This window comes from Solea senegalensis, linkage group LG2, assembly GCF_019176455.1.
Source record: "Solea senegalensis isolate Sse05_10M linkage group LG2, IFAPA_SoseM_1, whole genome shotgun sequence".
In the NCBI taxonomy this organism is placed as follows: Eukaryota; Metazoa; Chordata; class Actinopteri; order Pleuronectiformes; family Soleidae; genus Solea; species Solea senegalensis.
The window spans coordinates 2,200,276-2,226,794 of NC_058022.1; the positions used below are offsets into that span (position 1 = coordinate 2,200,276).

The 26,519-nt window shown below is 39.3% G+C and overlaps 2 protein-coding genes across 7 annotated transcripts in view; both read left to right on the top strand.

Annotated features, from left to right (window-relative positions):
- LOC122783626 (mitogen-activated protein kinase kinase kinase kinase 4-like) overlaps positions 1-13,131 on the top strand; it is a 73,195-nt gene extending 60,064 nt beyond the window's left edge. For 2 of the 6 annotated variants that reach the window (XM_044048391.1, XM_044048427.1), the window contains 10 exons: positions 188-685; positions 2,154-2,268; positions 2,830-2,997; positions 4,220-4,363; positions 6,100-6,234; positions 7,520-7,620; positions 8,289-8,438; positions 8,533-8,692; positions 9,750-9,889; positions 10,530-13,131. In XM_044048391.1, coding sequence (XP_043904326.1) covers positions 188-685; positions 2,154-2,268; positions 2,830-2,997; positions 4,220-4,363; positions 6,100-6,234; positions 7,520-7,620; positions 8,289-8,438; positions 8,533-8,692; positions 9,750-9,889; positions 10,530-10,613 — 1,695 coding nt within the window. In that variant the 3' untranslated portion in view covers positions 10,614-13,131. Of the gene's footprint in view, positions 1-187; positions 686-2,153; positions 2,269-2,808; positions 2,998-4,219; positions 4,364-6,099; positions 6,235-7,519; positions 7,621-8,288; positions 8,439-8,532; positions 8,693-9,749; positions 9,890-10,529 lie in introns of all 6 variants that reach the window. The other 4 variants (XM_044048409.1, XM_044048419.1, XM_044048383.1 and 1 more) reach the window with 3 other exon arrangements.
- Positions 13,132-17,823: 4,692 nt separating this feature from the next.
- On the top strand, positions 17,824-26,076 carry LOC122765149 (interleukin-1 receptor type 2). The gene is made up of 10 exons (XM_044019271.1): positions 17,824-17,856; positions 20,051-20,147; positions 20,756-21,014; positions 21,684-21,858; positions 21,983-22,160; positions 22,978-23,064; positions 23,175-23,234; positions 23,572-23,707; positions 24,735-24,880; positions 24,982-26,076. The coding sequence occupies exons 2-10, from the start codon at positions 20,060-20,062 to the stop codon at positions 25,125-25,127; spliced, it is 1,275 nt and encodes a 424-aa protein (XP_043875206.1). The 5' UTR covers positions 17,824-17,856; positions 20,051-20,059; the 3' UTR covers positions 25,128-26,076.
- Positions 26,077-26,519: the final 443 nt, after the last annotated feature.

Below are 26,519 nucleotides of genomic sequence, written 5' to 3' on the forward strand. Positions count from 1 at the left end.
ACGTGCACTAGAGCAGCGGTTCTCAAAGACTGGGTCGAGACCCAAAAATGGGTTGTGAAAGATTTTTTTTTGGGTCCCCAAAACAAATTTTTGCCAACCTTTTATTTAAGATTTACGCTGATTTGTTTTAAGTAAGAAACCGACTTCCTTCACTGAACACTAACACGAGTTTTCTCTCCGCCTGTAGAATAGCCGCTGTAGTTTTCCCTTTGCTCTAGCTAACACCTTCCCGTCCCCCGAGCTCATCAGAAACACACCTAGACCCAAAGTCGTCTACCCCTCTTTCTACTTCCAGAGTGCAGGTGATAACAGAAAGCGTCCGGGCCCCGGTCCTGGTCCTGGTCCTGGTCCTGGCCCGGGACAAACACAGACCACTGGTCTGCTTATAGGTTTTGCCCCGAGCCCCAGCTCGGGGTCGAGCCCGGCTCTCGGCCACCACACCCCCAGCCCCCACCATCATCATCATCACCACCACCACCAACACAACCCCACACAGCACGCGGACAGGAACGGCTTTGCCGGCCGCGTCCACCACCACCACCACCTCCCAGACCTGATCCAGCAGAGCCACCATTCCACCCCCTCCTCCTCTGCATCAAACTCCCCCTCCTCCTCCTCCAGCCTCGCCAGCCCCTCCTCCATGTCCCCACAGAGTCCTCTGGACAAGCTCGCCATACTCATAGAGGTATGTGTCCAGGACACTGGGACAACAGTAGAATAAAAACACAGACTAATACTCCACACAACCGTCACACTCTCTAACTCTCATTGGGACATTTTGGTGCCAGAGCTTCTTCAGGAAAATGTTTTGCTGAAAGTGAAAAGTCGTCTTGACTTTGGACTAATATTGTCTTTTAAAGTCGAGCGTCGTCGATTCCTTCAGTTTCCAAAAAGCCACGATGACCTACAGGCTCGGTGACGTCAGTGTGACTCCAATAATAGGAGATGAAAGTGCAGTTTAAGAACTTTTAATAAAGAAAAAAAGCCACAACATCTTTCCTCTTATTTAAATCAATATTAAATGTATAAATTATTAAACCTACATTTAATTTAAGTTTTTAAACAGTTGGTTCTTACATGAAGTGAAATTATTTTAATATTTGTGGATTTGAAATGGCGCCCTCTGCTGATAGTTTAAGTTTTTTTTATCTGAATTTACTGTCAAACAAAAGCTTTTCTGCAGATGTTGTTGTTGAAGGACAAAATAAACTTTGATTGATTAGTTTGTTTTACAAATAATCTGCACTTTTGAGAGGGCTGAGCAATAATTTAATAACAATACATATCCTAATTTACCTTTATTCTATATATAATATAAATAGAATGTTTATGCATTGCAGAGACACTTTAAATGTTTGTACTTCAGATGAGAGAATGAATTTATGTGTTCTGTTCATAAAAAAGTTTAAAAAATAATAAAGATAACTCATCATTATCAAAAGATTGAAATACTTTTTTGGCCAAATTTTCCGACCTTAACTTTTGCTTTAAAATACCCTAAAGGAATTTACTGTTAATGTGCTGCACAGACAAACAAGAAAATACAAATAAAGATTGAAGAGACTCTGTAAACTTAAAGCTTAAATGTACAAAAATAAGAGTAGAAAAGGTATAAAAAGTACAATTTACACCTGCACGTCCAAGAGTGAATGAATGAAAGAATAAATAAAGGCTTAATTTTTTAGCATAGTTCACTCAAAAAACTGCATTCAAAATTATAAAAAACTGCATTCAAAAAGGGGTTTAATTTAAAACCCCCTGTGAACTCGTCACCTGTCCCTGAACGATCATATTTACCGAAACTCTGTTTTAACGTCCACAAATCTAAAAGTTCTCGTCATCACTGATTGTCGCCTGTTTTCAGCAGATGTGTTGCATTCTGCAGATGTTAGTTTAGCAAACAGAGCACAGTTAGCGGCGTTAACGGCAAGTATATTTACAACATTATCACTTTAAAAAGTGTTGTTTCCCCCTTTTTGTTTCTTCTCCACTATGTTTTATCCTGAGTATGTATCATTTATTTTTACCCGCATGTATCACACACAAACACCTCAGTTTGCTCGCCTGTGTCCCGTTCATCGCTGACATTGTTTTATTGTTGTTGTGTGATATTCTGTCACCGCTGACTGCGTCTCTGTCTCCGACGTCTGTAGAGTCAGTCCAGTAACAACATGCAGAAACACAAGTCCTCGTCCTCCTTCACACCGTTCATCGACCCACGTCTCCTTCAGGTGTCTCCGTCCACTGGCAGCGCCCTCAACAATGTCGGTACGTCCCCCAAACTCAACAATAGAAATTAGGTTATTAATAATAATAATAATAATAATAATAATAATAATAATAATAATAAAAAAATACACAATTTTTATTAATTATTATTTCAGTTTAATTGAATAAAGTACCTCTTATAATTCATGCACAAGTGGTATGGCGTAAATAAGATCAGCTAAATATACAGGGCCAGAAATAAAATGCATCCATCATGGGGCCACATCAGCTGCACTGATTTCTAAAAAAATCTGCAACAAAGACGCTAATGTCGTCCAGTTCCCATCAGAGCCAGTTCTTTTGTGGTTCTGGTATGTGAAGTCGTTAGCAGATACAGCTGCTGACCAGACACTGACCTCCGTCTGTGTTTAATCACTGATCTGATGACTTTAGATTCTTCACAGATGTTTAAAATGAGCTGCACTCTTATTACTTACTTACTTTAAAGAAACAAACTCACTGTGATGTGACTGTGATATTTTATTAAACCTAATGTTTTCTCTAATTCTAACTGTGAATTCCTTTACCATCCTACCTAAGCCCCTCCCTTTGACCTTTCAGGCTACGCCAATGACGCCCGGCTGGCGGAGGCGCTGAGGGCCGACCCGTCTCGGAAAGGCTCGGTGGTCAACGTCAACCCGGTCAACACTCGCCCGCAGAGCGACACGCCGGAGATCCGCAAATACAAGAAGAGGTTTAACTCTGAGATCCTGTGTGCTGCCCTCTGGGGTAAGAACAGAGAATTACACATTATTACTGATGTGTGCACAACGTTATCCGCTCACAACCATTCTGCCTGTTAGAATTTGTTTTCATTTTCTTGTTTATAAAAGCTACATATGTGTTTATCAGATTGTTTCCTTTAGCTTTGTAGGCTTTTTACATACACGTCCTTATTTACCGTACTTGGTGGATGTATAGACCAGCTCACTATTTGGCAGTCAGTGGGTTTGGTTACGTATATAACAGCTCACTATTTGGTAGTCAGTGGGTTTGGTTATGTATATAACAGCTCACTTATTGGCAGTCTTTGGCAGTCAGTGTGGTTTGGTTATATATAACAGCTCACTCTTTGGCAGTCAGTGGGTTTGGTTATATATAGAACAGCTCACTTATTGGCAGTCAGTGGGTTTGGTTATATATAGAACAGCTCACTATTTGGCAGTCAGTGGGTTTGGTTATGTATATAACAGCTCACTTATTGGCAGTCAGTGGGTTTGGTTATATGTAGAACAGCTCACTCTTTGGCAGTCAGTGGGTTTGGTTATATATACAGCTGCTCACTATTTGGCAGTCAGTGGGCTTGGATATGTTTAGAACAGCTCATTATTGCAGTCAGTTACTTGGTGGATGGATGGAAGAGCTCATTTGGTAGACAGTTACGGGCTGCGAGAGCAGTGCAGAACCAATACCTGACCAAAAATTTGTAGCAGGATGTTTAAATCACATTTTTTTCATGTCACGAGTACAGCTCGTTATTTGGCAGTCGATCTCTTGGTAGATGTATGGTACAGCTCACTATATAGCAATCAATTTATTGTAGATGTATAGAACAACCATTGTGTGTGTGTTAGAATTAGTTTTTATTTTCTCGTGTATAACTGCTACTTGTCATTTAGCTTTGAAGGTTTTTTTCATAGACGTCATAGTGATTTAACAAAATTTAAATATGACTCTTTTTCCACACAGTGGTCGCATGACGACTGAAACCAAATAAAAATGTATAATTATTTATTCATATTTATGAATGTATTTATTTACCTTCCATGAATCATGGCCCACTTGCAGTTCTGTTATGGTCCACAATGGGGCCATGGCCCACACTTTGGGAATCGTAATAATCAATTCATCACAAACTTGACTTTTTTTCTTCTTCTTCTTTTTTTTAAGAGCTATTAAAGTTTTCACCACCAGGTGGCAGCAAAGTCCTAGTAATTCTCTGTATGTGTAGGTGTGAACCTGCTGGTGGGAACAGAGAGTGGTCTGATGCTGCTCGATCGCAGCGGTCAGGGAAAAGTTTATCCTCTGATCAATCGACGGCGCTTCCAACAGATGGACGTCCTGGAGGGACTCAATGTCCTGGTCACTATATCAGGTACACACCGAACGCACACACACATCATGAAACCAGGTCTTAACCCAGAAGAAGCCCAGACAAAATCCTCACAACAATAGGTCTGTAAATTTTTTTGGACCTCACAAAGACATCAGGTCAGCAGTTTTTGCTTTTATGTAAAATGATGTAGATAAAAATAGACGTGAAACAGCAGGATGAACCAGTAACTGAGCTTCTGTTTGAAGTAGAAAACTAGGATGTTTAAATCACTTTTTATAAAAGTCTGGTGGTGGATGAATGAAACAGCTCATTATTTGGCAGTCAGTTTTTTGGTAGATATGGAGAACAGCTCATTATTTGGCCGTATGGTACAGTTGGTGGACAATTAGAAATATATCACTATTTGACTATTTTTCAGTGGGATTATGTTTACAATAGCACATTATTGCAGGCTGTCTCTAGGTGGATGTCTAGAACAGCTCATTATTTGGCAGGAAGCAGCAGGATGTGAGAGCACCAGTAACTGACCTTCTGCTCAAGGTAGAAAACCAGGGTGTCCAGTAATCTACCCTCTGCTCTAGGTAGCATCATTTACCAGGATGTTTAAATCACTTTTTGTGCAGATATAGAACAGCTCACTATTTGGCAGTCAGTCTCTTGGTGGATAACATTTCAGAGTGCTTTTTAAAAGTGTCCACACTCTGAATTAATAATAGAAATATACACAAATGTAATGCACTTTTTGCTCCAGACTGTGTATGTGTGTGAAAAGTCATAAATATTTTCCCTCCCTCACACAGCTGTGTTTTCTCAGAATGAAAGTTCATCCTCAATCTGACTTGTCCTCTTTCTCAATTTCTCTCTCTCTCTCTCAAACACACACACACACACACAGTGTCACAACACACTTGTCTTCAGCTGTAACGGATGTTGAGTAAAAGTCTCCGCTCGTCGTTGTGTGTGTGTGTGTGTGCGATAATATGTAACGTTGACACGCACTCGCAGCACCACAGGAAAAACATGGGCCAATTTGTTTGCGTGAACCACGTTTAAAAATATGCGTCATGGAAAGTTCTATCAGACTGACAAAGGTTTTCTTAGAACCACATGGAACCACGTCTGAGAAATGTGGAATTACAAAGATGTATTATCCTTATTATTTAGTTAATATTATATTATATTATATTATATTTGGCATACAATAAAATATATAATATAATATAATATAATATACATTTGTGCTTTTAAAAAACTTAACAATTTACACTCAGTCTGAGCTACAATATATTATTTACAGGGTTGCCACAGGTCCTTGAAGACCTTGAAAGTTTGTGAATTTGAAACAATAAATTCAATTGATCCTGGAAAGTGCTCAAAGTCTTTTTAATGTTAATCCTAAATTGATCCTAGAAAAAATTGCTTGAATTTAAGGACATTGGTCCTGGAAAATCCTTTGAGGGAACAATAATAATAATAGTAAATAGTAATAATAATAGTAAATAGTAATAAAAATCAAATAACTAGTTGGTAAATACCCTGTATTTGCCAACAACATTTAAGTTCCCAACCTTCATTTTTAAAATGTTCCTGTTATTTCTCCTAAATACTCGTTAACTCCCGTGGAAAGTTTCCAGTTCCTGGAATTTACTGGAATATTGCACGTTACCATGTAACATGGTGCACAATTCCTGTTACTTTTTTGAATTATGTCAACCTCTAATTGTTACTAAGCAACAACAAATGACTGTTGTGTCTCTGTGTGTTTTTGACGACAGGTAAGAAGAACAAGCTGCGTGTTTACTACCTGTCCTGGCTCAGGAACAAGATCCTACACAACGACCCCGAGGTGGAGAAGAAACAGGGCTGGACCACGGTGGGAGACCTGGAGGGCTGTGTCCACTACAACGTCGGTGAGTCGCATGATTCCATCGTATCAGCTCATTTAGAGATGTTTCAAAAACATGCCTTCTAAAAGCACTGTTATGTTTTATATGATGAGCATGTTTCCTTGTGTTTCCTTGTTGTAGAGAGTATATATAAATGCAATAAATGTACCAGTCACTGACACGTCAAGCTGTTGTAGCGATAGCCTCGCGCTCACGCCAGACCACTGCAGCGGTCAAGTCTCACGTGATATGGATAGTCTCGCGAGATTTGTGCAGAGGATACAAGGAGTTTCATAGATTATCAGATTGACTGATTTTTAATGAATCGATTTTAAAATCGGAATTTTCTTTCCCCACTTACAACAGCCTGTATTTTCATGGATTATATCATATACTCTATATACATATACATATACGCCCAGTCCTGCTCATCAGTCCTGTGTTTGGGCTTCCCTCTGATTTTGTGTGTTGTGTAATCGTAACTTCCTGGTTGAATTGTGAACAGGAACCGTCCAACCACATCTGCATTCTGTGTGTGTGTGTGTGTGTGTGTGTGTGTGTGTGTGTGTGTGTGTGTGTGTGTGTGTGTGTGTGTGTGTGTGTGTGTGTGTGTGTGTGTGTGTGTGTGTGTGTGTGTGTGTGTGAAAGCCCTCAGTTAGGTAACACTCACCGTCCTGTAGCAGAAGCTCTGTCCAGAATCCAGAATGTCCTGTGTTGTTATTTCAGTGCCTTTGAGCAAAGTCGGGCACTTCCTGTTGGAAACCCCTCTCCACTGACTGCTGACTGACCTAAGCTGTCAGTCATGCGTAATTTACCCTTCAAATCCTGAATAATTGTTTTTATTTACTGCAAAACAAACTCAAGGATCAGAAGAATTAAAGTTCCAGTGTGTTAGAGTTTGGTGAAACTATTTTTGTTTGGCAGGACTTGAAGATAAAATAAGTGTATTCATTGTTTTTTTTGTTTTTTTTTTTATCATTACCACAGAGTTAGCCTTTATATTTTATATCGGTGGCAGAATCAGCTTTACAGAGGCGGCCATTTTGTGCCTCCATGTTTTTACGGTAGCGCACAGTGGACAAACTACACGTCCTTTTGAAGGTCCTTGAATTTTAGGGAACTGGTTCAAAACGTCCTTGAATTTGAGGAACTGGTCCAATACGTCCTTGAATTTGAGGGAATTGGTCCTAGAAAGTCTTTTAAAACCTGTAAATGCTGTAAATAAAACCAGCTTCTCTTTCATCACGTGGCTTTGAAAAGTCTGAGAAAAGTGTTTGAATGTTGTTGTTTGTTGTTTGATGTTCTGCAGTGAAATACGAGAGGATCAAGTTCCTGGTTCTGGCTCTGAAGAACTCGGTGGAGGTTTACGCCTGGGCACCGAAGCCGTATCACAAGTTCATGGCCTTTAAGGTGAGGAGCCGTTTATTTGTGCCATTAAAGGTCCAGTATGTAACATTTTACAAGAGGTTTTTTTAGCAGAATTTAAAATCACTCCCCGTCAGTACGTCTGTGCAGGTGTGTGAGCGCCTTAAACGAACATTAAGTTACTTTTTTGTCGCTTTAAAATAAGACTTTTACGTGCGCTTTAGAGCGAGGGTCTTTCTTTACGGAGGCAACTACGCCATAGTTTTCCTGTGTTTCTGCAGACTCACCATTAGGTGTCACTATTTCTTACACACTGTCCCCTTAAATTACACTTTGAATAATTAATGGAAAAGTGTGTTTTTTGAAGTTTTCAGATTCCTAAATTGTGAATATTTTCAGTTTTCCTCCAAACATCCAATGAAATCATTCAAACTGAATATTAATTCAATCATTTGTTTTGAGGTTTTTCCAAACTCCGCTCGACATTTTTCAGCATTTCCTGACATTTTAGTCATTAATTAAATGAGAAAACCTTTGACGGATTCATTTAATAATGAAAACAATCATTAGTTCTCAACAGGCGATTTAAACTTTGACCTTCCACTAAAAATGTCTACATTAAACCTTTTAGATTCAATTAAATAGTTGAATCAAGTGTTAAATCTTCAGTTTTAACACAGTTAACATGAGAAAACGATGATTTTGTTCTCCAGTCTTTCGGGGACCTGGTGCACAGACCTTTACTGGTGGACCTGACCGTGGAGGAGGGTCAGAGGTTAAAGGTCATCTACGGCTCGTGCTCAGGCTTCCACGCCGTGGACGTCGACTCGGGCGCCGTCTACGACATCTACCTGCCCACTCACGTAAGAACGCTCGCACAGTCTCGCTCCGTCGGCTTTAGCGAGCTGAACGCCGCGCCGTCTAACGCCAATGTCGATGTTTGTTTTGCCGCCGCAGATCCAGACGAGCATTCAGCCGCACGCCATCATCATCCTCCCCAACACGGACGGCATCGAGCTGCTCGTCTGCTACGAGGACGAGGGCGTTTACGTCAACACGTACGGACGCATCACCAAAGACGTGGTGCTGCAGTGGGGGGAGATGCCCACCTCAGTTGGTGAGTTGCACTGTAACACACACTCTTAATGCCTCGGTTAAGGTTTGGTCCAGTCCAGTCCAGTACAGTCCAGTAAGGTACGGTCTGGAATCCTGGATCAGGCTTGTGTTTCAACTGAGAACAGCACTTTACTTTGGGAGTGGGATGAGCCTGAGCACCGCGCAGCGTGACGTCATAACTGTGCGACGACTACAAACAAACACTGGAAGGTCTGTCAACTGTTGTGGGTGGCCGGACCGTACCATTTTACTATGGTAGGGTGGTTATTTTAGTTCTATTCCTGACTGAAATAAACGTACTGTACCGAACCGAACTGCTCCACGTGATAAAAACACGGCTAAAGTTTCTCTTCCTTCCTGTTTTCTTTGGTTTAAAGAGATTAATTTAACCAGATTGCTTTCTTTACAATGAGCAGCAGAGACGTTATTATCACTTTGTGACTTTTATTTCTTTAATAAATTAACGTGAAAGACGATGAAGAGTGCAGCCATTTTATGTTAAACTCTTTAATGTTCCTTATGGAGCTGAAACAAGAACTCGATTATTAATCGGAGACTAAATGAATCGTTAACTGTTTTGATCACCGACTGATCGGTTTGAAGCTTTTTTTCATGATTAAAATGAGATTTCTGATTGTTTTGACATCTTAAATGTGAATATTTGCTTCAAAAAACAAAGAAATGATTAAAAAACTGAATCATTTTGACGTTCAAGCACATCAACTTTTCCACTGATTGACGTTTTTTAACGTTTTCTGACTTTTCATGGACCAAATAATCGCTCGTTGCAGCTCGAGTTCCTTATGATGTTTTGTTTGTTAAAAACACTCAAAAGTTTCTGTCATTCACACGCGTTACAAAGAGCATCAACAGCCGAGTGTTTGAACAGCTCAGACAGAAACACTGGGACATAGCATTGAGAGATCTGTGTGTGTGGTTGTTGACCTTGTGAACGCCCGGTGTTTATAAACAGACGTGAACAGCGACTGCGTCAGACGCGCAGAGAGAACGCAGCGTCACTAAACACATGACTGATGTTTTCTGTTGTTTTCCTGCAGCCTACATCCGCTCCAACCAGATCATGGGCTGGGGGGAAAAGGCCATCGAGATCCGCTCTGTGGAGACGGGACATCTGGACGGAGTCTTCATGCACAAGAGAGCGCAGAGACTCAAGTTCCTCTGTGAAAGAAATGACAAGGTGAGACGGGCTGATACAGTCCGTGGTTACCACGGAGACGGAGACTGAAACCTTAGCTGAACGTCCAGCGCGCAACATTTAAGTTAATTTTCAGCAGAAATTGCAAACACCACCTTATAAGAATGTTTGTATTAATGTCTTCATGCTTTAAAATTCTTTTTTTTTGTTTGTTTCTTTGAAGACGTGTGGACAAACATGGACAAACAAGTCAAAGATGTGCGGTTTTTTTGGACGTGAATGCCGCTGTAGTTCCCTGAAGCCTTAAGGGAACTACGGTGATTGATAAAGCGTTTCTTCTCACGTAACATCGTACTCGTTGACGTCGAAGCATCGGTAGATTTTTTTGTCACATCGTTACTTTTATTTACTTAACGTCTTGTTCTTGTCAGTGAAGAAAACATTTTCCTTCGTAGCTTTCATGAACGAAATGAACACTGTTGTTGCTAAGCAACCAATGGCGTGTCCCATTTACATCGGAAGTTGGAACACCGTGTTCCAGAGAAAGTTGGAAACTAACTATGAAATAACTTGTTCTGAATTTCTGAGTTGGAAATTCCGAGTTCCGACTACAAATGGAACGCACCATAAATGGGGCTGGAGGTGACCCTCTTGTTTGTCGTCTGTGTCTCCTCCTCCTCAGGTTTTCTTCGCCTCGGTTCGCTCCGGAGGCTCCAGCCAGGTTTACTTCATGACTCTGGGCCGAAGCAACCTGCTCAGCTGGTAGACGTCCACGCCCTCTTCCTCCTCTTCCTCATCGTCCTCCACCCTCGCTAACACTGGATCCCCCAGAATCCCCACCGTCGACGTCTTCTCGACCAAAAAAAGAGAGCAACAGCCTTTTCCAGAACCTCCACTTCCTCCTCCTTCTTCTTCTCCTCCTTCTTCTTCTTCTTCTTCTTCAGAGCAGACGACGACGAATCGACGGCTCCGCCTCCTCCGCGTGGAACTGCTGCTGCGTTCTGCGTATACGTTTAAAATCAGCGATTAATTAATAAATATATGAAAGGAAGTTAAAAAAAATCAATGTGAATGACGAGGGTTTGTTCCCCTCTGGTTTTTTCTCGGTGCTCATCATGGGATGGATTTTTGTACCTCTGCGTTCTTTTTCTCGCCCCCGGTCAGTAAATTTGAGGCTAGTACAACTATTACTGCTACTGCGGCGTCAACGACGACCACTGCCCTCTGCAGGCCGGCCTCTGCTTCCTCCTCTGCTCTCGCCGCAGTTTACTTCTCACGTAAGAGGGCGGAGTCTGTCGCGTTAGCGCTACAGTCGTGGGCGTACACTTCTGTTTGGTCCGATCACGGGACGTGAGAAGCGGTAAAAACCTTGGTTTTTTTCCGTGACGTAGGTTTTACTGTAAGTTCAATTGATTGTCGGGATTCAATCGGAGGAAGTCGCGTTTATGTGCAAACATAAAAAAATTGTCGGATTGACGGAGAGAGAGAGAGAGAGAGAGAGAGATGTGGAAGCTGATAGTATTTTTCAAATTATATAACTATTGTTATTATTATTCCTTGAAAATAAGTGTAACTCTGTGTCTTTTCTTTTTTTTACACTCCACAGTCGTCCACGGTTTGCTTGCTTCTGACTCGAGTGTGAGGTGTTTGTGTAGAAGAAGAAAGTGACGTGGGGTCAGGTGTGGTCCAAAAAAAAAAAAAGATTAAAATATATGAATAAAATAACTAAAAACATGTATATGTACAATAATAAGAATTAATTTAAGCTTCCAAATAGCGTTGGTGGTCGTGTTTTTCCCCTCACTGGCGAGCTTAACCTCCTCCCCTGTAGGGGGCGGTAACTCCGGGCTGTGAAATAGTCGGATATGGAAATAAAAGAGGGTTCGGTGTCGGACGAGTTGTTGCGCGGAGGCTTCCGGTCGCTCTTAACTTCCACGTCATTGTTTTCCCGATCACGTCGTTTATTTGCAGCCGCGACGACCGCGCGACTCAAGTGTCACGAATGTAGAAAAAGACGATATAACTGTGTGATGGTCCAAGGCATGAGACGATGTGTTTGCTTTTGTAAACGTTTGTCGCGAGTGGTCGATTCCTTAGGTGTTCAAATTATTTTCTTTTTTTTGTGAGACGAGCGGCAGCAGGTGTAGATATTTACCCGGTGATGTGGGCGGGGTTTTTGATTTTCTGCAACCTTCCTTCTTTTTTTCTTTTTTTTTTTCCTGCAGCTGAGAATCTGTGATGAAGCGAAACTAAAGGACACCACGTTAAATCTGAACACTCTGGATTTCTGTGTTTCTGTCATAAAAACAGAAAATTCAACTTCCTCCTCCAGCTGTTTTATTTAAGTTGTTTGTATATGTGAAAGACTGACTCCTTCGTTGCTCCGTGAGCCGCAGTTTTCCTCCGTTTCCATGACGATTGCACATTGTTCACTGACAGAGACGCGAGTCGTGTTTTGATGCTTCAGAGAAACTCTGATCGGAGCCAATTCTCCAAAAATGTGGTTGTTCATTTCGGGGTCGACCGATGGTTGGATTTTACCGATGCAGTCGTTCACAGAAGCGCGATGTAATTCCTAGCCGTAGACATGTTGCTACGCTGTTTGTGTGCACAAAAATACCACGTAGAATGCTGTTATTGACTGACATTGCTAACAATTGCTAACCCAGGACTTGTGCGATCAAGTAAATCTATCGTACACTAAGTACCGTCTAATTTTTATCCGTGGTACGTGTTACTACGCTGTTTGTGTTCGCAAAATACCACGTAGACAAAATTTGTGTGCAGTAGCTGGTGTTTGACCAGAGAGGGCAGTAGATGCATCGATTATTATAGCAACACGTACATTTTCAACTCTTGACACTAAACTGTAAAGGTTAGCTTCTGAATCCTGAATCGGTTTTTACTGTAATCGCATATCAATTACAAATTTCCGTTATTGGCATCGATATCGGCCCCTAAACGCCAATATTGGTCGACCCCTTTCATTAATGAGCTTAAGCGTTACGTCCATATGGGACAAAAAAAATTATCGGCAAAACACGTAAAAACACACATTGTCATGATTAAAAACCACTACTTGGATTTTTTTGTTTTCTTTTTCTTCAAAATAAAATCAAGAAAAAAAGAAAAATGAATCACTTGAAGAATTTTATTGTATTTTAAAGGTTGGGTTTTTTTTTTTTTAGATCTAGTCGAAGCCGCTTAACTCTTAGTTCGTGTAAGTCTTGGTAAATATGCGACTGCGGTGGTTTTAATGTTATTCCGCTCACCGTCGGTGGAGAAAATGTTTACACTAATGTGCGTCACAGTATTTATGTTTCTTTCTTTTGTGCATATTTTCTTTTCTTCTCTTTAGTTTTTGGTCCCCTCCCCCGACTCGATCGCCTCCGTACGATAAAGAACACGCGTGTTGTTCATTTCAGGTATTTCCCGCAGCTGCTGCTTCACCATCGCAGTGGTGTTAACTCTGTCCCTCTGCTGTTTCTGCCGCGCTTCTCTTTAACTTGTGTCCTCTGTGTGTTTGACAGGAAGTCGTGTATTTTCCTGAAGGCTTTTCTTTGAATAAACTTTAAAAATAATTTTAAACAGACAGGTTTGTCTTTGGTGTTTTGACAGGTCTGACGAAAGGAGACTTGTCGTAACGCGTTTGACTTCTTCATTTTTCCCCCCGTGTAAACTGTTTACTTCCTGCTCTGAGTTAAATCATCCTCACTGCCTCCACACATCTTTGTCACCTGGTTGTTAGCGGAGAAAAAGGGAAACGGTGTGTGTGTGTGTGTGGTAATTGGACGTCCTGTGGTGTCTGGGACAGAAATGATTGTCTCGACATTGAGACATTTAGAAACAGTGGACTTCATTCATGCAGTTTGTTGCACACGGTGATCACATGATCGTCTGTCTGTTTATCGTGAGACAAAGAGCACGAGGAATCAACACAGCTCAAACACGTTGAATCACGATAGTGATAGTGTTGAAAAGTCACATTATATGTAACGGTTTCAAAAAGTCACGGTGTATATAGTACGGTGTTGAAAAGTCACGTTATATATGTAACGGTTTCAAAAAGTCACAGTGTATATAGTACGGTGTTGAAAAGTCACATTATGTAACGGTTTCAAAAAGTCACGGTATATAGTACGGTGTTGAAAAGTCACATTATATATAACGGTTTCAAAAAGTCATATAGTACGGTGTTGAAAAGTCACATTATATATAACGGTTTCAAAAAGTCAAGGTGTTTATAGTATGGTGTTGAAAAGTCACGTTATATGTAATGGTTTCAAAAAGTCACGGTATATAGTATGGTGTTGAAAAGTCACGTTATATATAACGGTTTCAAAAAGTCACAGTGTATATAGTACGGTGTTGAAAAGTCACGTTATATGTAACGGTTTCAAAAAGTCACGGTGTATATAGTACGGTGTTGAAAATTCACGTTATATATGTAACGGTTTCTAAAAGTCACAGTGTATATAGTACGGTGTTAAAAAGTCACGTTATATATAACGGTTTCAAAAAGTTACGGTATATAGTACGGTGTTGAAAAGTCACTTTATATATAACGGTTTAACGGCTGGGTTTACCTGCGGAACGAGTCACTCACCCTGTGTGGGTTGGGCTAATCCAAAATAGTGAAATCAAGGGGGGTGTTACCTGTGTCACACTGTTACCTGTGAAACACGAGTGCTCTGAAAACACCCCCATTAGCACTTGGTACTTTCCTCCTGATGAAATTAACCATAGACTGTATGAAATGAACATGGCAAAAAATAGAATATTATGTTGAAGGTTAAAATTGATGTAACCCATTGGTTAATAACAAATGGGTCAGTTTTTCTCATACCTACTGTTACTATTGTTCTCTGTTTAAGTAATATCACTTGATCAAGCCTATTCTAACATTCCACACTACAAAATAAGTCATTAAAGTATTTATGATTCCTGCTGATAATATCGGTATCGTATCAGAAGTGTACTATATATATATATATATATATATATATATATATTCACAGTAGCGTGACAGAAGTTTAGTCGTTATGTTTAGTGAAAATGTCCTCAACAGGAATCAGAGATGAGTGTAGATGAGTATACGGTAAAAAAAAAAAGCCACAACAGAAAAAACATTTTAAACACAGACTCATCCAGTTTCACAGGAATTTACCCACCAGTTACTCCACATACAAAGAGTTTAGTCATTTGTCCAACAGCAGGTTTTCTGTGAGATAATGAAGCGACCGGGAGAATTCCCAAAACACGCAACACACGCGTGTCTTTCTCAATCGTCCACATTAAAGAACAGTGTGTCCCGCAGAATCTCCTGAGATGGTCAAATGTATTTATGAAGCATTCAAAGCTGCTTTACTCTAATGTTAGGGACGCATCTGCATGTATACGAGAATCAGACTCTCAACCTTCTCGTTGAAAGACAACTCGCTCTATCATTGATCCACAGTCTCTGCTGTTAATACAAAAAATGTTTATATAAAATATTCTATATAGATGGTAAAAAGTGAACTTTTTCAGACTGACTTAAAGGTCCAGTGTGTAAGTGACACCTAGTGGTGAGACTGCAGAAAAAAGGATGTTATTCTTAATTTTGTGTTGTGACTTTTGTATGTTCTTGCTGCTGTAGATTAGTAGATTACATACACTAGATTACATATAAATATGTATATCACATAATAAATGAAAAATAAAATATATAAATATCAGGGTCCAAACCATCAACTCCCTTAGTAACCAGACAGTTTCCATGACAACCTTGCCTCCCTACAGCCCAGTCACAGTGAATGTGTCAATCAAAGTGAGCGGAGACGGTGGAGCAACGAAAGAACGATGAGTCACCGCGATGACACAGCTGGTTTTTTTTTTTCCCTCAGAACCAAACCCACAACATGATGACTTCACACTGTGGTTCTCACATGTTTCATACCAAAGTACCGCCAGAGCAGAGGAAACCACAGGTTGAGAACCATTGTTTTAGGGCATAATTTGCTCTGACCTTGTAATCTCGTGGCGCAGCAAATTTTAATCCAACAGCAGAGTATTAGGGCCGTAGTGAAGGGAAGAAAGTAAATGTAAATCATAAAATCAAAACAAAGTTGTGATATTACGAGGAAAAAGTTTTAATATTGCGACTTTATTCTCAAAATCTTAAATATGTTTTTTGTACGTATGGCTTTAATGCTCTGTGGCATAATCTAGAGTTTAGTTATTTTCATAATTGCATAACTTGTGGGTTATTTTTCTCAAACAATGATCTGTTTTGTTCCTGTATCTACACCACAGTTTGAGAACCATGGACTTACATGGAATGAACAGAGTTAAAAACGATAACATTTAAATAAATATATTTTCACTCTAATCGTGTGTAGAACAGAAAACTTTCAGTATTTACTGCAAATATAAAACAAATCTCTGTCACTCTGACTGACGTTAGCATGAAAAACAATAACAACTTCAAATGAATTACTGAATTTACTTCTGTGTGGACAGAAACTGACCAGAACAACTTGATTACGAGTTAAATGCTCGCAAAAACTTGGCTGCACTTCGTAGATTTGCCAGTTTTTAGCACAACATGCTAATCTATCAGATTAGCGAAAACACAACAAAACAAACAAACCGAGTCATATTTCACATTTTTCTTTTACTATATTTCATTTTTACTGTTGACGTCACAATAATGATTTATTTGTTTATTCTTGAACAGAAGTAGATTAAAAAAAAAAAAAACGTTTTAAATGCACTTTCACAGCAGCTACTTAGCTGCTAATTACAAATTAGCTTTAGCAAATGATGGATTAATGTAGAGATTATATATTTTCCTGGAGCATTTTTTTATTTTAACATTTCCACTTCCTGACAGATGGAATGTTTGTGAACATGTTCAGGCTCACGTCCTCGTCGTCAGGAAATCAGGGAGTGTCACACATTTCATTAGAGTTCAACTTACAATTTACTAATCCTGAAATACAATCCACACACAGTCACACACATCCTGAAAAACTGTGCTAATCCTTCAGATTAACACAACAAAGAAAACAAAAATAAAAACTCCCTAAACAAACATTCAGGTTCTGTCACATGAAGACAAACGTGAGGAATAAACGTGGGGAAAACACACTTTACTGTGTGCTGTAAACACACTGTGACGTTCATGCTTTTACGTTAGCAGCTACTGTAGCGAGGTTGATGTTAGCAGCTACTGTAGCCAGAAAATGTAGCGTCAACGTTAGCTATTTCTGTCTCTAGACAACGTGGCATTGGGTAGCCAGACATTAGCATCTGTTAACAGCTAATTTAGCCAGATTGATGTTAAACATTGGTGTTTGATGTCTGTAGCTCGTAGCCTGGTAGCACCGGCGTTTGCTGGTTTAGGTGTTTAAAAAGGTTTTGCACTAAGAAAAGTTTCTGAGAATAAACAATATATTAACTGTTGTAAAATAATGTGTAACTATATCAAAATTCACTTGACAAATGCTGATTATTTGAAAATGCCAAGAAAACGAGTTTAAATGGAAAGAAGTTAATTAGTGATGTTGATTTCACAAGGAACTGGAGTGTGTGTGTGTGTGAGTGTGTGTGTGTGTGAGTGTGTGTTAAAACAAACAGAGACGTTTGTGACTGACGCAGCAACGTCAGAGGAGAAACATCAATAAACTTTACGTGAACTAACTTACTATAGCATCTGTGTGTGTGTGTGTGTGTGTGTGGGGGGGGAGTCAGCACACACACACACACAGTGCAGGGCAGTGGTGACTTGTACAGGACACAGCGTTACATTGGGAAACCTGTGAAATTTCCTGCTCAGTGTGGGTGGGAACATAGAAAAGAGAGCAGGTTTCCCCCGTGAGACAAGAGGAAACTGATCACATGACGCCTCAGTCCACGCTCACATCACATCATCTGACCATAGGACTCGTCTGTGCTGACCGCCGCTCTGCCTGCACCACCACCGCCGCCTCCTCCTCGCTCACCTCCACACTGTGAGTACAGACAAGGTGTGTTCACCTGCAACTCTACACATGTACAGTACTATATATATGTGTTTATGTATATATATGTATATGTATATACTGTACATATATATACATATGTATGTGTGTGTATATGTATATATGTGTTTATGTATGTATATGTATATATATACACACATATACATACATATGTGTGTATATATGTGTCTATATGTATATATAGACACATATACATACTTATATGTGTATATGTATGTATATGTGTGTGTATATATATGCAGACATATATACATATATGTGTATATATGTATGTATATGTATATATATATACATATACACATATATGTATATATACATATATATATATAGATATACAGAGATTTTTGTCAAACATTGTTTCAGATTTCATTTTAAAAGCATGATATTTGTCTTTTTGGTTACTTTTTTCCATATTATGGTGCTTTTACTTTGTCGAATGTTCATTACTGTGCAAAACATTTAAGTTTAAGTAAAGTTATAAAATATACAGTAAAATAGTTTTAGTGAAACATTTCCAGAACAGACAGGATATGATTTATCACAGCAGACGTTTATTCACATGGATTCACAGGGAAATTTGGTTTCATTTGGTTTTGACTTTTTCTTTTTAAATGACTTATATTTATTTTTCGTAAATGTTTATTTTTATTTTTTTGTAATATGGGATATTTGCCAAGATTCAAAAAGTACTGTGTCATAAAAAACACTTTCAAAAATAAATAATAGGATGTACAGATGAATCAAATATAACAGTTTACAAGAAATTAGCCTCAAGTACAGTTACTGTGTTGATGTGTCGGGTAAAAATCAAATATCCAACACACTAAAGACATAACAACATGAAGATAAATATAAATAATATATAATATATAAATAAAGACTCAATCTGAGCAAAAATATGAGCAAAAAAAGCAATAAAACCTTAGGTGAGAAGTTAGCAGAGTTAACTCCATAACTAATGTTTATTAATGTTTATCTTATATAACCTTATGTCCCACATTATAAACTAAAACACTTTATTATAAATAACATTTGCCGGCAGAGAAAAAAACAAATATACTTCATATGAACTCAAACGTCTTAAGTATGAAATAAATGAACAGCGATGAAAACTAAGCTGATTTTCCTTTTCCTTAACTATAATGACCTTAGTTTAATGCAATAACAATAATAACGACAAATAGGGTCATCCATACTTTGTGCACTACTAATAATGAACTTTATTGATAAAGCACAAAGTGCTTAACGGCCTAAATCGGACGTGTCGAGACAGGTTGTGGTGAAAGGAAAAAAAAAAGAGAGACGAAGACAACAAATCAACACGTCAGTAATCGAGCGTTCAGAAACAACAATAAAAACAATTAAAAAATAAGCAACTTAGAACACATTCCACAATAAAAGCACAAAGTTAAAGATGAAGGACATGAAAATCAGACATATTTTTGCCTTTAAATGTCCTTTAACCGTCCTAATCCCACGCCTCATTGTGTCACTTTATATTTATCTAATCCCAGGAAATGTCACCATTGATTTTCCTTCTTTGTTTTCTTATTGAATGACTCGGCGGCACTCCCACACTTTTTATGAATGGAATCACCCTTTGATGACACAATGAAACTAAACTTTATTAGGGAAAATTTGCATCACATGTGCGTGTGTGCGTGTGCGTGTGTGTGTGCGCGTCACATCACAGACGAGGAAAACCTAAGCAGAAGTGAAACTAAGGATGTTTCCATGGAAATGATGATTTAACGCTGCAGTTATTTCTGTGCATCTGTGAGGAAACTCACTGTAGAACAGAATAAAATAGAGTTTTACATAGTTTTATGTATAAAAACTGAATAAATCAGAGGAGATTACAGTAAAATAAACATATCATTAATTTTTATGTATATATTAATCTCCTTGTCCACTAATCCAGGCTGTATTAAATTACATTATTAGGATTATTATTGTATATTGAATGGTGACCTTTGCACCAGTGACAGTGACTCGATGAAAGGTAGACACTGTGGGCGTGGCCAAAGATCAAACCCAGTGATGTCATACGTTTTACGATCTACAAATGAATCTTTGCTACGACATCAGCACAGTCACTGTGTGTGTGTGTGTGTGTGTGTGTGTGTGTTCACTCATTCACTGACACTGTGTGTGTGTGTGTGTGTGTGTGTGTGTTCAGGCTGTCATCATGGTCAGGTGGACTGTGATATTTGCTGTTTTCATCGTTCATCAAGTTTATGGACGACCACGACTGTTTCCTGCTCTGCCTGTGAAAGGTGAGACTATGTTTATACATATATGTCTGTTTATATATATCTACAGTATGTTTACACGTATACACGTACACTGTAGGTACGTAGGTTTGTATGGTTGTGTATGTGCATACATACACATATCATATATTATGTGCATATTTGTATGTATGCAAATGTATGTGTATGTATATATATATACTAGTACTGTCAGCATTAAGTGTGTTAATTCTTATAGCGTGTTAAATGATTTTAATTAATATATATATAATATGTACGTATGTGTATGTATTTATATATAATATGTACGTATGTGTATGTATATATATGTACGTATGTATGAATTTTTGCATGTATTTGCATATCTTGTCTTGCATGTACGTGTGTGTATTTACATTCATATACATATTAACACACACACATATATATACACACAGTGTATATATACATACACACACATAAACATACATTACAATATTTTTTGAAATTAGAACACGTCAATGTAAATAAATTATTAACAATATGTTACTGTATTATTTCTTATACGTTAATTAACTGTAATAATTCAGTGTGTATTACTAACAATAATGAACCGTGTTGTGTTGTTGTGTTGTTGTGTTGTTGTGTTACAGAAGGTTGTCACGTGGTGAATCCAGAGGTGGAGATATTCAGAGTGCAGGGTGAAGCCGTCGTCCTGTCGTTCCCGTTGTTTAAGAGCGTGCTGAGAGTTCGCAACATCGCCCCCTCCACCGCACCCTACCTCATCACCAGGGACGACGGGGGAGAGGGCGTGGCCTATGAGGGAGAAGGGCGCGTCCAGCAGCGAGACAAGCAGCTGTGGCTCCTCCCAGCTCAGGCTTCAGACTCGGGGGATTATATCTGCACTTACAGGTGAGACGCCATTTTGAAGTTAGTTAATCCGCTAACTAATCGACATTCTTTCATTTTAAGTTATTGATGTTTACTTTATCGCATCTTTAACTTTAGTCTGTCTTATGTTCAGTTAAATAAATAATGCTGTTTCAACTCTTTAAAGGTTAGCGTCGCTACAAACCTTAATGCTAACAGCTATGCTAATGGCGAGTCGTAGTGCTACGCCAGAAATGGCATCTCTGGAAGAACTGAACTGGAGAGCAAAAAAAGAAAAATAAGAAACTCGGACAAAAGGACTTTTTTGTTCGTCTGGGGCCGTGACACGTTCCTAACAAGTTTAGTGAAATTCGATGCAACTTAGTTTTGGTTTGTTACATGCGTGTTTCACCTTAAGGGGGCGCTATAGAGCACGTGTCAGAGCACTGTGACAACATCGCAGTTTTAATCCATGTTAGCCTCCTCAAAAATGCAAGTTTTACATCCAAAAAAATCCAGTTTATACCTCAGTTAAATATGAATTAAGTCATTTTTTTTAACAAAAAATAAATAAATATATACAGTATATATATATACTGTATATATATATATATATATATATATATATATATATATATATATATATATATATATATATATATATATACATATGTACATATATACAAAAATGTTCCTTAACTTTGTGTGCAGAAATGAAAGTTACTGCATCAACGGGAGAATCACGCTGCAGGTGTTTGAGTCCTACTCTGTGGACGTGGACAGACTGTCCTACCACATCAATGTTCCAGTGGGAGAGAGTCTGTCCTTCAAATGTCCGTCTCTGAGTCACTTCAACAGGACAGACAGACTCATAGAATGGTACAAGGTGAGGACAACAAACGACAGCGCGCTTTTCCACTGCTGTACAGTTTATCACGTTTAATTTGAACAAAAGTTAAAATGCGTCTGATTTACTTTGACAAGGTTTTTTGTGCGTTGTTTCCTGACAGAATTCCAGTTCCTCTGCTCCTCACAGCGGTGCCGCGGGTTCTTTCAGCAGAGACGGCGGAAAACTCCTGATCCCCGCGGTGACGAGAGGGGACGCAGGCGTCTACACCTGCAGACTCACTGTCCCCATCGACCAGCAGCTGTACACGGTCAGCAGAGTCGTCCTGCTCCACGTACAAGGTAGGACTTCAGCTGTCTTCACAGCTTCACGTGTCCCTGAGGACACAGACTTCAGCTGTCTTCACGTGTCTCTGAGGACACGGACTTCAGCTGTCTTCACGTGTCCCTGAGGACACAGACTTCAGCTGTCTTCACAGCTTCACGTGTCCCTGAGGACACAGACTTCAGCTGTCTTCACGTGTCCCTGAGGAGACAGACTTCAGCTGTCTTCATGTGTCTCTGAAGACACAGATTCAGCTGTCTTCACGTGTCCCTGAGGACACAGACATCAGCTGTCTTCACGTGTCCCTGAGGACACAGACTTCAGCTGGAAGTCGTTTGCGTTTTTCCGTCCTCCAAACTGGAATATGATGAACTTGGGGGCGTGTCATCACTCCCAGCTCCCAGTTCCGAGTTAAGATATAAATAGAACGCAGTGTTTGACCGAAGTTACGTCAAAGACAGTAAAGTCGAATAAAAATGAATAAAAATACACATTTCTATGAATGTGAAGAGTTTTGTAACTCCAATACTCAACAAAATATTAGATACTTTAATGCAGAAATGTTGCATATTGTATCTTTAATGACAAAATAGTACTTTTTTTAAATTTAATTAAATTTTTTAAATATATTCAACAGAAGCAACATCTTTATCATAATCACTTACATAAATGTCAATACATTTCTCAGGCCTTCAATTATAAGCATGTTGTGCCCTCTACTGGCCACATGCAGTAAGTGCAGCACAAACTGCTCAGTAATTATTCTTATTTTCTTATGTGAAGTATATTATTGTTGCTGTCATGTGAACACTTGTGTTTACGACTCTCTCTCAGGTCAAGACCCTGAAATCACTACCGATGTATCTCACCCCTCTGTGACCTCTGACCCCGGGTCAATCAGCAGCAGCGGCACAGATCAAGGTGAGGGAAAAAATAATAATAATAATAATATATATATAGACATATATATATCATTTTAATGCTAATGTTTGTATTTATAGATTTAATGTTGTTTGTATTTTTGTCTCCAGTGTTTAAACCTCCTGTGATTGTTTCACCGTTGAATGGCAGCATTTTTGAAAGTGCTCACGGTGAGTGATTCATATTTAAAAATACTTTTAAATATGTAAGAAATCTGATTTCATACTTAAAGCTGCAGTGTGTAACTTTGTAAACAAACATGCGATACGCGCCGCACACAGGAAGTGATTCCTTTGAGCTCGTAAAGTGAGACGACAGGTTGAAACAAGTTGGAAAAAGTCCAAGGAAAGTTTCAGGGGTGAATGACGCAGCAAACAAACACCTAATGTTACTAAAAAAAACAAACATTCACCAAAAGTTATGTACCGCAGCTTTAAATAAATAAATAAATAAATAAATGTTTAGATTGAAGGTGAAACTAAAATAATTTCATGCTCAAACTTTCAGGCTCAGCTCTGGAACTGTTCTGCAAAGTTCTCACCGAATGTGGAGTGGCTGATTCCACAGCGGTCACATGGCTCGTCAACGGCCAATCACTGGAGACGTCGTACCTCGATAGGCGGGCCCTGCAGGGAGGAAGGAGGTACTTAAGGCTTGTACCACGATTCTTGATTTCCGACTCCGATTTTAGTCGGACTAAGACAATAATTCAGTTTTCTTAATGTCATGTAAACATGTTAGTCTGACTAATATCGAGCTAGTCTTAGTCGGACTAACATACCTGGATAATGCGATTCATAGTCCGATTACTTCTGCATACATACACTTAGTCGGACGCGTTAGTGTGGTCAACACGTTAGTCTGACTAATATCGAGCTAGTCTTAGTCGGACTAACATATCTGGATAATACGACTCATAGTCCTATTACTCCTGCATGTATATTCTTAGTCGGACTGGAGTTGGACCCGGAAGTAGAAGGAGACCTTTGACCACTTTTGGAGACGAGATTCATGCATAAACGTCAACAGGAAGCTGATTCAATATGCACTAGCTTATAGAGAGACACAGCGCCACCTATGGAGGCGGAGTCAGACGTACACGGCCACTAAATCGATTTGCTTCTCAGCATGTTTACTAGGACTTGGCAAATTGTCCGATTGTCTGTCCTAGTCAGACTAAGGCCTTAGCTCTATTAAACTGTGCATGTGTAAACATACTGATTCTTAAAGGTACAGTGTCTAAAATTCAGCCACATATCCTTCACCTCATGTCTAAAAACAGAAAAGAAAAAGGATTTTATTTTCAATTTCTGCCAAATGTTGAATAATTCCACCTTCATTTTTCACACTAGACCTTTAAAGTTATAGTGTGTAGGATTCAGATATCATTAAAACTCGAAAGTTAAGTTTGTCAAAAAAAAAAAATCATTTATTTATACTTTTATTCCACTTAAATCAACACACATCACATGTGAATGACGTTCATCTAAACTGAAAGAAACTGCTGTAAAATAAACCGATTACTTAATCTGTCTACCTCGACTGTTCATAAAGACGTACAGAAGAATCCTGAATACTTTATTCCCCCCCTTCAAGGATTAATAATCTGACTCTGACTCAGATTAGAGAATGTTAGCGCTAACGCCCGTACGTCTTTATGTGTAACCCAGCGTAACCAGGTCGTCCGAACGCTGCCAGATCGAGTTGAGACTAATCGTCGTGGAGATAACGGACGAAGACGTGGAGACGCAGCTGAAGTGCGTCGCTCACAACCGAGCAGGGAAACAGGAAGTGGTCGCACAGATTCACCTCAAGGGTAAATTGTTGTTTTTTTAATATCGTAATTACAAATAAAATCCCCAAGAAAAAAAAGGTGTATTTTAACGTTCAATGTCCTGGACCTTGGTGTCTCCACAGACTCCACGTTCACGTGGCTGGTCGTGGCCGCCGTGGCCGTCTCCTGCTTCCTCACCGTGGTTTCTGTATTTCTCTGCGTCCTCCTCAAACCTAAGAGGAAAAGGAAAGTGGATTATATTCTGGCTCGACAAAACAGCACCTTCTAAGTCTGACGACGTAGCAGCTCCTCACCGGACACCGATAATCTGAGCCGGACATTGGACAGATGGGATGTTGTTTACGCGAGAATATATTCCTGTTTACATGTTACAGAGCGTTAAGTGGGATTATGACTCCACATTTTCAGTATGAAAAATATCATCTTCAGGTGTTTTACTGAGCTGTGTGTGCCCCCTGCTGGCCGCCACTGGGAAAATCAGCGTTTTCAACTGGATATTTACGTTGTTTAAAACATTCACTCTAACTGAACCAAACCCCATAGAGAAAGTCAGCGTCTGTAGCTCACAGGGACACAGGACGTTCTGGTCCTGGTCTACTGCGGGATCATTCCGTAGATTTGTGTCACATCGTGAATCAGAACGAAGGATTTCAAACACCAAAGTCACAAAATAACATTTGTTTTAAGTCATGTTTTCAGGCAGCAGTGGATCAAAAATCTGTGTCTCTGAGCTAGAAATGCTGTTTTTCTTAATGGACTTTGGTGCAGGGAGAGAGAGTCTAAGTGGAAAACAAAGGGGTGAACATATATTTCAGACATCGTTCCGTCCACAAATGGAACAAAGAATATGACTTTCTTATTCAGGCTCTCAAAGCAAAGGCAGTAGGGGGCGCTCACAGCTCAGGAAGAAGTGTATTATGTTGCTTTGTCACCCAGCCCTATTTGAATATAATTGTCATTATAACACTCCCTAAAATAATACATTATCAAAGTATTATTAAACCCTAGGATATTAGTGAACAATAATGTCCCTTAAATATTCACACAGAAGTTGAAAACACATAAAAACAAATATATGTATATGTATATCATTCATGTTCTCAGGGAGAAGAAACATTTGATTTGATTTGACTGTACTGGATGAAAATGTTGAAATGTATTGTTTTGGTTTTTCAATTTGTCGTGATTTAATCCTATAAAAGAAGATTTCTGCTGGATTTAAGTGTTTACTGTACTCACCCTGTTGGCAGTTAAGTGGAAACGTCAGGGAAAACGTAACTTAACAATGAGTGTGTGTGTGTGTGTGAAGACTTTCTCTTTTTTAGACACATGGACAATAAAAAAAACAACAACTTCATTTTATATTACAAAGTTATAGACATTATAGACTTAATTTTCCCTTAAGTTTCCCTCTTAACTGCCACAGAGGAAACTGCAAACCTGAACGCGAATGGCTAATAATAGCTACCGTACCGTACCGTACCGGACTGGACTGTACCGTACCGTACCGTACCGTACTGGACTGGACTGTACTGGACTGTACTGTACTGGACTGTACTGTACTGGACTGTACTGTGCTGGACTGTACTGTGCTGGACCATGATGGAAACAGCCTGTAATATAAGACCTAAACCCAGATACACGGTCAAACACCGCGAGA